The sequence below is a fragment of the Aedes albopictus genome, chromosome 1 (assembly GCF_035046485.1).
Source record: "Aedes albopictus strain Foshan chromosome 1, AalbF5, whole genome shotgun sequence".
NCBI classification, from domain to species: domain Eukaryota; kingdom Metazoa; phylum Arthropoda; class Insecta; order Diptera; family Culicidae; genus Aedes; species Aedes albopictus.
The window spans coordinates 146885015-146897485 of NC_085136.1; the positions used below are offsets into that span (position 1 = coordinate 146885015).

A 12471-nucleotide genomic window follows, 5' to 3' on the forward strand; every position below is an offset into this window, starting at 1 on the left:
CAAGTGATCATTTTATTTTCGATTTATGCCCATATTTTGGGGTAACCATTCAATGAATAGGGTGATCCGCCAATTGTTGAACACTATTTTATATGATATATTATATTTTTATCGCACGTTCATTATATGCATCCAAGATTCAACTGTTTTACACTGACATAACCTAATCTGTTAGCATGACTCTCAGATTTGTTTTCAATTTCAATCATGCAGGGGTGTCCTAGCAGGTCTCAAATGGTCTCACGGGCATTCCAGGGCGTTCAAGGTGTCCCACGGGGCTTTAGCGGGTTTCATATGTGTTCCATAAAGTTTCATGAGCTATCCATGCTGTTTCAGCGGTTTTAGAAGGTTATGCGGCTTTAGGGATGTTTCAAGAGGTTACAAATGATCCCAGCGGTGTTTCAGAGGTATTCCTGGTAGTTTCAGGAGCGTTCTAAAAGTTCTCAAGGGTTTCAGGGGCATCCGAGAGAGTATTATGGGCGTTCCATAGGGTTTTATGATTGTTCCATGAGGATTCAGGGGGTTTTAGAGGCGTCCCAGGGGTGTTCCAGGGGAATTCAGGAGCGTTCCATGGGGTTCCAGAGGGTTCCAGAAGGCGTTCAAAAAGTGTTCAAGGCTTGGTTTAAGAGATTTCAGCTGCATTACAGGTGCTTTCAGGGGCGTTCCATGGGATTTCAGGGACGTTCATGGGAATTTAAACGCATTTCAGGGGATTTCATTAGCGTTCCAAGGGTTTCATGGGCGTTCCATGGAGTTTCAAGGTTGTTCCATAGGGTTTCATGGGGTCGCAGAAGCATTACCGGGTTGTACCATATGGCCTCAGAAGGTTTTAAGGGCTTTCCACGGGTCCCAGAGACGTTCCAGGGTGTTTCAGTGTAACCCCCCTCTTCTAGAAGCCTAAAGGAACCCCCGGGACTCCCGAGAGCCCTTCCGAAACCCTTTTGAAACTTGGTTATGTTCACAATGCACGATAAAAAAAAAACAAATAAGAACAAACATTCTAGTACTATTCATTCAACATTTAGCGAATTACACAATATATACTAAAGTAAACTGGAAAGCTTGGTTTCCTATGTGGGATTTGAGGAAACAACAAAAGCAGTGGAAAGACGAAAAGAAGAAGAAATATAATAATTACAATACATTATTATTGAAAAAATGAGAAAAAGAAGAAAATCACAAAAGAAGAATAAGAAGAACAAGCACAAGTATACAAGAAGAACAGATAAATTGAAGACTAACATGAACTGAAAGAAGATACGGAAGAATTATACTTTTGAAAAGAAGCTTTGAGAAATAAAACTAGCTTACAAATCAATGTAAGTTTAGAAGACTGTTTTCTACTCAACACGCGAAATACATAAAGCTTTCGAAGAGGGTATAGTCCCTAATTTTTTCAAATCCATATTGGTATGCATCTCGCGTGTCAACACCTTCATATGCCCAAACGATGCATCGTCGAGACGTCCTGCCTAAAGACCCCTGCCTACAGCATGCACGGAATCGAACAGTGGAAAAAAGTTTCATGCAATCTATAACATTTTACCCACTTCTTTCTTGTCGTTCTTCTTCGCCGTTTTGTTTGTTGTTTGTAACGAGACTAACTCAAATTTTCTTCATTTTTTTTCCTTTCTCACCCGTCTATCCGCAACAGCGAACAAGAAAGCCAAACTCATCACCGGCGGCAGCAACGGAAACGGCATCGTCAGCCCCACGGCCAGCAATGGTAGCTCTGCCAAGGCGGGAGCGGTAGTCGACGATCAGTACTACGGCCAGCAACAGCTCTATCAGTCGCGCTCGAACTCCGCTCTGTCGTCGTCCAGTCACGGTCCGAATCTGGTTAACAAACAGCTCGTACTGCCATTCGTCCCGCCGGCCTTCCCGAACGGATCAGCCGACGGTTCCAACCATCTCATTAAACCGTCCGAGTATCTCAAGAGCATCAGTGACAAACGGTCCAACGCTGGCTCGCAGAGGTTAGTACGCGTTCTGATCGTCCTTTCTGTTTGTTCTTAGGACCTTATCTAGTTAGTTCTAAACGGTGTTCGGTAGCGCGCGTGTTCAAACGGTTCAGTGTGTTTGTCGCAAAGGGGGGTACCATTCAGTGATACTCCAATTTCGTGCTGAAGCATTGCACAATCGTCACAATTTCAAAGCAATGACAAAGTGACATTACCACGTGATTTGTTCCACATGAAATTGGAACCGTCTGCTGCCAAAGTGCTAGTGACCGCAAATTGCACGTGTAGAAAAAAAAAGTTTTCGACTTTCATTGGAAATTTCGGTTACCAGATTAAACTTTTCCCAACCCCTCACGGTGAATAGCATAGCGAAAAGAAGCGAAGACAAAAGCCGCATTGATTTGAGTGATTTCAATCGTGAAAATTGTGACTGAGTGTACCTTTTTTCTGAAGCGTTGCACATGGCGGCGTGGTAGTGCGCAAATGAATGTGTCTGTGCGCGCCTGCATCAGCTTTTTCCGTATCGTTTCGGGGAAATTTCCTCCGACAATAAAGTGAAATTAGCCCCAACATACCGCGGTTGAGACCCCCGCCGCCTATCAGAGGTGTGTGGTGTGTGCGCAAAAGGGGGAGAACGAAGAGTGAAAACGAGAAAAGCCCAGTGAATAATGCGATGATGGTGTGAGTGTCTGGTTAGCTGGCGTTGCTTCACTTATTAGCCTCTATTAATGATTTCATTTACGATTTCAACCATAATTCCCTGTGCGCGGTAATATCTTCTGTCGGGCCTCCATGTGGGATCGCGTGTTTGCAGTGCCCGTCAGAAATAAGTGAGCTAATCGAGGAAAACCCCATTTAAGGCTGGTGCATTGGGTGTTTCCAAAAAGGGCCTAGGTGGTTTATGTCACATTGAAAGGAAAAAATACGAAGCGTTAATTGAGTCCAGATTGTGCGTGATCATATTATCAATGGAGCCGTAAGTGAATATTTGTCAAGCGGAAGGTTTTTGGTACGATCGAGAATCATCCTGGAGAAACCATCAGCATACCATATCCATCAACCTATGTACATGTCATCATTTTAATGGTTCCATTGATAAGAGGTACTTGGTTGGAGAAGTTGTTCAGAGTCTTAACACTTCACTTAGGTTATTTCTTTATGATACCAAAGGTAAACTAATGAAGCTTATATTTTGTGATGGAGGAAATCTGGGACAACACAGCAACTACACTGAAGGTGTTTGTGTTATATTGCGTCCCTTCGCCTTTTGCCGAAATTGGGAAAACCCCCTCCCTTGGCACCACGTCTGTGCACGGGCCTGATTAGACCTACTACCCAATACCCAGGGAGGGTGCAGGCACGTCAAACTCGAACAAACTACGCCTACCTAACATGCATCGAGCGGGCCTTCCCAAACAACACAATGCGATTTCGCAGGCCACCCCCATCGACAAAACAAACCGATTTCCAAGCAGGATTCGACTAGGCTTCTGGTCGCGTTTCCAGTCACACTAACACACTCGCAAAAGATGAGCAGTAGGCCTACCTTGCCGCATGCGGGTCCCCTGCCAATACCTACAGAATAAACAAACAAAAAAATACAAAGACCAAAACTAGGATCTTCAAACAGTTGGCTACTACAACTAAAAGGTCTTTTTTGCTGCTTTCATCGCTTTCATTTCCCGAATAGAGATGAGTAACAAACTACAGGGTGTGTCAATACAAAATGCCATATTTGTTCCAAACTAACTTGGAGTTTAGAACCTCAGATCTGTATGTGTAATACATAGTAAGAATATCCACTATACAGAGTAACGTTACATATTCAATCAAAACTACCAGCGCTACTTGAGGACTCATATAAATTGTTTGGGATGTTGAGCGTCGTTCAAACTGTCTTGGATTTTAGTACTTGCCATCTACAGCCGTTACAGTAGTAATTTTCGCTTACTGTAACATCATATATCCAACTAAGAGAGCCATAGTTTATTCTAGGGGGAGTTCCTATTGGAATCCAAGGAGAAAATCCGTAGTGCAATTCCCGGCATAATGGGTGACGAAATTTCAGGAGAATTCCCTGGAAAGATACCTAGACCATTGGTGGAATTTTGGGAGGGATTTCTGGTAAAATTGGAAGAATCTTTGGAAGAATACTTGCAGTATTTCCTACATTAATTCCTGCGTAAATCTTTGGTGGTGAGAAATTCCTGGAACAATTCCCGACTGAGCCACTAGATAAATCGCTCGAGGAATTTCTAGAGCAATTGGACAAATTATTGGATCAATCCTTTGAGAATTTCCAAGATACATCTCTGAATGGATTCCTGGATGAATCCCCAGTTATATCTCTGGAGGAATCTCTGAAGTAGTTCATGCATTAATCCCAGGTGGGATTCCGGGAGCTATCGCATATCGGAATATGCCATATCCCATAGGTAGCAAAGACAAACAATACTGATATGATATAGGGTGACGATGGGTATTATCGACAGGTTTGTTCTCTCCGTCATGGGTGGTTTTGTTGGCCAAATTTCCTGAATTTTGGTCATATAATTCAGCTTGGTTGACAAGGTTTTGAGGTCAACTCTGCGTTCAACAGCTTCAAAAAATCCTCCATGACGAAAGGAACAAAACTGCCGATAATACACAATTTCCCCTAGTTTCTTTTTTGTTTTTATTAACGTGTATTTTAATTTATGCTAATTCTCCTAGTTTTAAAGGTCGAAAACCTATTTTCAAAATTCTATTTTACCAGGATTTCGAAGATACGAATCTTAAACTAAAGTGCCTGATAGTTCCTAACCCTCTACTTCCCATCGTTGCTCTACAGCACCATTAATTTTCGACGAAATCGAGACAATCAAAATCAGATAAACATGATGCAAGAGGATTCGAAAAGTCGGTACAAGATGATGCAATAATTTTCAGAATTTGGTTGTAAGCTCATAGGCTTCACCCAACCACTAACTGCTTGTTTCAATAACGGAACTATTGATATCGTTCAAAGTCGAGAGAAGGCCAGGGTTAGTCTGCTGAACATTTCAGCTGGAAACAGCATTCCAGGAATGGAAAAAGGTGAAGATTGCAGCTGAGTAGACACAAACGTAAACGTATGTTAGTTGGATGAAGGTTTACTTTGCTCGTTATATTTTTTTTTGTGATTTACTTGTAGTATCACAGGTCGGACTCGATTATCCGGAGTCGGGTTCTGAGGCTTATCAAGCGTATGTCTCGCGAACCAAATGATGTACTAGTTGAAATTTTGACTGATTACTAATCAAAGTTTTCTTAATGTCATAATTGATTCCGTACATGATTCCGTTCACCAGATATATGTTTGGGAAGCTTCAGAACTCGACTCCGAATAATCGAGTCCGACCTGTGATACTACAAGTAAATTACAAAAAAAATATAATGAGCAAAGTTAACCTTCATCCAACCACAGACCAACAGACGTAACTCTTAGAGGAAATCCATCAAAAACTTTTGCCCGGTGTCATTTCCATGAGCACACTGCCACCTGTTGGTAGAACCGCGCGCGACACTGTCGGCCATGATGGATTTCGATTTGACGTTTTGCTGACACGCACACTACTACACAAATTGCCTGTAATTTTCGTTTGCATCATTCAGCAACGTGTACACTGGCAAACGTCAAAGCAATCGAACACTAGCGCATCTGGTGGAACGATCGCACAAATCAAATGAAATTAGAATTGATCGTTAAATGCATGTGCCAAGCCGTTTTGAAGAGTGTTACGTCTGTTTGTCTGTGATCCAACTAACATACATTTTTTCACCTTCGGAAAAGCACAAAGGTGATCATAACTTCTTTGTTTTTGGACGGGTTTTAATGAAACTTCCCGAAAAATCCTTCTAGTTTACGATTTCGGAGACATGGATACCTGTTCCATATGGTTCCGAAGTTAATCCGTATTGTCTTGGGGTACAAAAATGGGCCAATTTGGATCTTGGTTTATGCTCTAGCTAGCCCTAGTGTCAATAAAGTTCAAAAACGTATATCTCGAACCTCTAATGAGCTACAAGTATATCGTTTTCAGCTGTTCAGCAAGCTTGGAACTTTCTGGCAACGATGCCTTTGGTCCGAGATTTGTCCGCTAGGCGGCCCAGTATCGAAAAAGTTCAAACACCAATATCTCATAAACCGGATAAGATTGAATGATGCCTGCTGTGGCAAAGTAGTTCAGCACGCTATGGGGATATCCTTAAATTTTAGCAAAATTTCCAGAAAAAAATGAAGATTTGTATTTTTTTCATTAAAAAATCTATTTAAAAATTATTTTTCAATGTACATTTGAAATTTAAGGTGTTAGCGAGTAACAGTAAAAACAGCTCATTCGAAGTATTGGAATTTCCCGACCGGAACGGGAATCGAAACCGCCGTCTCCCGATTGGCGATCCATAGTCTTAACCACTAGGCTATCTGGAAACCCCAGTTTTGTAAGATATAAAAAGTTACAATTATATCCAACTTAATGGTGTAAACTCAAGATAGTTTGACCGACATAGCACATCCAAAACTATATATTTTACTTTCTCTACTATTTTTAAGTTTTCGGGATCCATGGTTATATAAAAACTAAATTGTATAATAACGTATGAAGAAGTTCAAGACCCAATTGATTTATTAAAATGTTGAACTTTGCTCGAAAAATTGATAGTAGTAATCTAACGAAATTCATCAAAATACCTCATGATGTTTTGCCATAACTACATATTAAGTATACGGGGGTGGCCAAAATGTTTGGGATGGACAACTTTTTTTACAACACCACACGAAAACTACTAAATGTCTTCGAATGAATGTAATCAGTTTTGTACCATTTTATTCCGCCCTGTTATGCTTATCCTTTGACAGATACGCGTATTTACGCGAAAAAATCTCATTCAAATGAATGAAATTGTGCTGAACTGATTGCTTCTGGCATTCATTTTTAGATCCCCTGTGCTATACTTGAAAGTGAACGCAGACAAATTCAACTACTTTGTAGAGGTAATGATTGATTGCAGGATCATCAACACACGCTCTGGGCTGATGGATGGTTCATGTCAACACTGGCCGCATGAATGAGACTCGCCCATAAGCAAGCGTGGTGAATTTTCTGTTTTGAGTGCCGATGACAGGGAAAATGTTGCTGTTGAACTTCGCGGTCACCCTGATGTGACCCGACGTCTCCACTAGACAGAAATGTCTTGCCATTTTGCTGGACAGATGTGTCATGACAGAAATGTTCTCTCGCTGTTTGCATGGAAAGCAGCGGTGTTGATCATTTCTGTTACGTTTTCTCTTTCTGGCAGAAAAATGGCAAGACATTTCTGTCTAGTGGAGACGTAGGGTGAGCGAAGAGAGAATTTTTATGCTCGCCTCACCTGCCTCCGTGAATGAAAAGGGCTTCAACCGCTTCAACGTCAGAAGCGGTGTGGTGAAAAAACAAAAACTCTCGTTCTTTGGAAGCTTCAGATTTTTTTGCATCCGTGATTTCGACCACCATTTGTAATCTTCTTCAATGGTAGTCGAAAAATAATCATAACAGGGCGAGATTAAGTGGTACAAAACAGAGAAGTTTTTTTTTCTTTGTGGGGTCTGTTGTCAGACACGGCTAAGACCGATAACGGTCCATCTCGCCCAAACAGAGAAGTTGTTATAAGAGAACCACGGAGAGGATTTTGGTTATGATTATTTACATCACTTCCAATAACAATAAGTTTTTTAGGTAAACAAAAATATGTATTAGTGTGAGTGTTAGTCTGAGCTGTCCAAATGTCGCCAAGCAAATAAGTGACGTCACGGTTCTCACTATCACACTCTCATGTTGATTTTTGTTTACCATGTTGCTCTTCTTTGTTCTAATTCCCTGAATTTGCTCGATTGGGACCGTGTTTGACGGTTCAAGATTCATATTCTCGAAATTTTTACATTGGAGGTACTACTATCGTGCTTGATGATTGTAATAAGAATCAAATAAGAAGAGCAAAATTTGAGATGACACGCTAAGGGGCCTTAATATATTGTTGCTAAACGTTCAAAGTTTCATTCGATTCGGTTGACTGGTTTCGGAGATGTAACAGCTCAAAAATGGTGTTTTATAAGAACGGTTCTAGCTTCGCGAAAGATGAACTAATCGAGCACGACGTACCAATGATGCACACATAGATGACAAACACTCACAGTTTGAGATTTTTTGATACACTCTATGAAAAGTTGATGCTTATTGAACTTTTCGTTAGAGAAAAAAAGTAGCCTATATTAGACAACGGAAAGAGATACTGCAGTTCTGAGAATCTCATCGATGTCAAAAGAATCGGGGAATTTTTTCGTTAAAACAAATCTTGTTTTTCGTGTCCCCATACATTATATGAAAACATTTTTATGCAATTCAGTATCATAACATACAGTACTGGCCAAAATTATAGGCAGTGATGATGATACGATGCATAGTTCGATATACCTTTCTTCGGGTTAGCTTAACTCAAATGCCATTATTCGAATATAAGTGTTTATTGATCACGAAATAAAATTGCATTGTTTCAAACATCAAGCAAAACTTAACGAAGGAGAAAGAATTCAAATCTTGAATTTGGTCGAAAATTGTCTGGCCAAAATTAAAGGCACTTTATCGACCTTCCTAAGAAAGTTTGATGTTCTATCTCAGACATTAGTAATAACATCACCAGGATCCTTCTGTTTAGCAGAGGTGTTAGTATTGTTTAGAATCGAGATCATTGGTTTGTAAGTTTGATTTTGGGAGTATTTTATCAAATGTCAATGATAGCTATCTCGAGATACTTGTGATTTCTAGTTTATAAATTTGCAGTTAATAATAAATGTCCTCCATACGTTTCCAAAAGGTTTTAAGTGTAGGTTAGTGGGCAAGCCATCCAGAATATGAACTCCCAGGTATTGTAATGGGTAAGTTTTGTTGTATGGCATTGAAATTGATTAATTTTGAATTGTAAAATGAAGCGTTGGCTTGTTCAAAATACCTGTAACCATCATTACGACTAAAGTTCTTATTGAGATATTTCTCGTGGACATTGGAAATGTTTCTGATATACCTAATGGAATTTAATCTTTCTAAGAAACCGGCAGTCCAGTTTCTATTGAAGAAATGCAGTCTCACACACTGTTAATATCCAGTCCCACTTTCCGTTATTAGTAATACAGCTACTCAAAAAAGCGGTTTTCAGTCTAAGACAACAAGTAAATTAAGAACGCCTCGAAGGGTGCCAAAAACATGCCCATTGGAGCCAAATACAACGGTACCATGCTGTATTCAGTGATTTTATCCTTTTTGAAGAAATTTACTGGAATATGGGGTGTCTGTAAGGTGGAGATTAGAATAACGCAATATGCTATTCAGCATCCAAACACGACTGCAAGGGGCTGGGGTAGTAACAGTCTGTGGGGATGATTTTTTTTTTAAAGATATTGATCCCCTGATATCATCATGGGGTATGCTGAATGCCAAACAATATATCAAAACTATATCTGTTGTCTAGGATAAACACTTTGATGAGAACTTCAGTTATAATGATGATAACTGGTATTTCCGTGAAGAGAATGCTTCATATCACAAATATCAATTGATTGGTTTCAAAGCCATGGAATTTCTGTCCTAGCTTGATAGTCAACTATCCTAGATAACAATCGCATTGAGAACACTTGAAGTATATTGATCAGCAGTTGTAAAACTATCAAACCAAAAATCGCCAGGTATTCGTTGTAGCTTTCATGGATATTTGTTCAAAATTCACCAAACGCCAATGGCATAAACTTATGATCCCGATTCCAAACCGTGCTAAAAGAATATTTAAGGCTCGTGAAAGTATTATAACCTCGATGATAAAAAGTTTCTGAGATAGGACATCATACCTTCTTTAGTAGGTCAAGGCCTATAATTTTGGCCAGACAGTTTTTGACCAATTTCAAGATTTTAATTAGTTTTTCTATGTTGATAATCGTTTGGAGTAAAAAACGTTGTATTGTTAATATGTAGTCAATAGACAATAATACTAAAATAATTGCATTTGAATAAAGCTATCTCAAAGGGAGATTTATCAACCTAAACATAGTATCATGAGCATTGCCTATAATTTTGGCCAGTACTGTACATTTTATAAAACTCATTTTGGTATTATAATGGCCAACTTTTCCGTACTGGCTCTTTATGCAACTGAAATGAGTTGCATAATAAAAAACAGTTGCATAATGTTCATAATGCAACTCATTTGAGTTGCATTATGAACATTATGCAACTCAAATGGGTTACATTATGAAAAAAAATCATTGCATAAAATTTTGTATGGAACTCGTTGCAAAACTCGATTTTTTCAGCACTTTTCGTATTTATCCAGCTCGGCAAGCCTCGTTGGATAAATGTACGACTCGTACAGTATGCGGCAGGAAAAAATGCGAAAGTGTTTTTCAACTTCAAACCTCATTTTCGTCCATTTGACATTAACCAATCTATGTTTCAACGTTCCATGATCTATAATAGGCTAGTTTTCTGAAAAGTTAATTAAAAAATTTCCCATTTTGGTCACTAACCTTTACAGGGCGGCGCCTGAAGATGAAGACAACCAGAATTTTCAAACCGCAGAAAATCGCACAGGTCGCTAAATTTCACATCTGATAAAACAAAATTTTTGATTTTCTCTACAATATCATCAAATATATGTACTTATTTCATCTGCTATGTGAAACTACATGGCTCTGGATCAGTGTGGTCTGGTTGTTCATCGAATTTGAGCTAATTTTGTTACTGTTATAGTCATTTTGTTTAATGACCATTGGGCGCGCAGTTTATTGATATCCGCTAATTAGGCCTACATTATCACATGTTAAACATCAAATGTGTTCATTTTTATTTTCCAGTACTAGAATATAGACATTGACTGATACACTGTCATGAAAAAATAGTCATATATATCCCATATTTAGCGTGTAATAGTGCCTTGAACTTTTCGCATTTTTTCCTGCCGCACCCTGTACTGAAAAAATCAACTTTTTGCAACTCGTTACATAAACAACTATTATAGAGGTGCCATCCTTTTCCTGGAGTACTCATGGTGGCAGCTCTTCGTTCGTTACGAATGGTGCCAATGGGAATCTCTTTGTTAATTCATAGTGTATACCCAAGCAACACGCATGCCATATAAGAGTTACGGCAGCGCAGGTTTTTGTTGTATAGAAGTCAATTTGACGTATTTTCAACATAATGCTAGAATTATGTTTAATTAACTTCTATACTACCAAAACTTGCGCTGCCGTAACTCTTATATGACATGTGTGTTGCTTGGGTAGTGCCAATTAGGGTAAGAAATCATATTTTGAACTATTATAATTTTAGTTTGAACCATTTCGAAATTCATTTAAATGACATAGTTTTTGGGCAAACATTATCCCAAAAAAGGTGGTAAAAGACTTCCCGTAATATAATTTGCTAGCATTGACTTTAACCTTTCAGAACGCGCGCTGTTGTAAAAAGTACAACACTTCCAAAAACCTCGCTCGTCCTATTACGTTTTACCCCACTTTCTCTCACCTTTTTGAGAAAATCCTCATCTTTTCCCGAATGGCGTGTAAAATTACTGACTTATTTAACTCGTATCTGTGATAAAACTACCGAAGTATTGACAATTGTTCATAAGGTTGGTCCTGCTCTTATCGATTGTGTTCCACTCCGGGCGGAGAATGTGAAAGTTTAAAGAAAATTGGGGATATCGGGGTTATTTGCAGATATTTCAATTTTCTAGGCCGTGCGGTGAGCCAAACCAGCTCCATTTAAAACTACGGAGGTTTTTCACACAAATACGAATTGAATAAATCATTTATTAAGCTCTCCAGGATTTTTCCAAAAAAGTTAAAAAGAGTGAGAGTGGGGTAAAACGGGTCCAATACACTGATTTCCAGTATCGTGCGACGAATAACACCCTCCTTATCTGAAACTGTAGAGATTTGTTGCAGTTTGTGTCAAAAATTCATTCGAATCCATTCACTCCAAGCAGGGTTTTTGACTTTATTCACATTTTATACCTATTTTTTCCATTGTGCAATGCGTGGCAAAACGTACAGTTTATGAATAAAAATAGGTATCCAAAATAAATAAGCTTTCAGGAAAAATATAAAAGTGTGGGGATGTTCAAAAATAAAAATTAGAAAAATCAAAAACTAAAATTTACATAATCGCTTATTAAAAAGAATCATTTTCCAAAACATGATTAAAACGATCTTAGATGACGAAAAATTATATGTAGGTCAAAATCAAAAATTTGGGTTTTAGAGGGTTTACATAAAACACTTGTTACCACCAGCGGGTAACCAATCGATCAGATTTTCAGCGCAAACAGACCTTCGGTTCTTCATATTTGTGCTCTTGAAAATTCGAGCTGTTGCTTCGTCATATTTTCACCTTAAAAGAATGCAAAGATTTTGCTTGTGGGGCGTATTATTGAACAATAAGGAGAGACGAACCAGCCAAGGGCTAAA

General features: G+C 39.0%; 1 protein-coding gene across 19 annotated transcripts in view; it reads left to right on the forward strand.

Moving 5' to 3' along the window:
* Positions 1–12471, forward strand: part of LOC109421864 (putative uncharacterized protein DDB_G0282133) — a 539561-nt gene that overhangs the window by 500501 nt on the left and 26589 nt on the right. For all 19 annotated transcript variants that reach the window (XM_062845548.1, XM_062845556.1, XM_062845557.1 and 16 more), the window contains one exon: positions 1655–1976. In XM_062845548.1, the coding sequence (XP_062701532.1) occupies positions 1655–1976 (322 nt within the window). The remainder of the gene's footprint in view (positions 1–1654; positions 1977–12471) is intronic.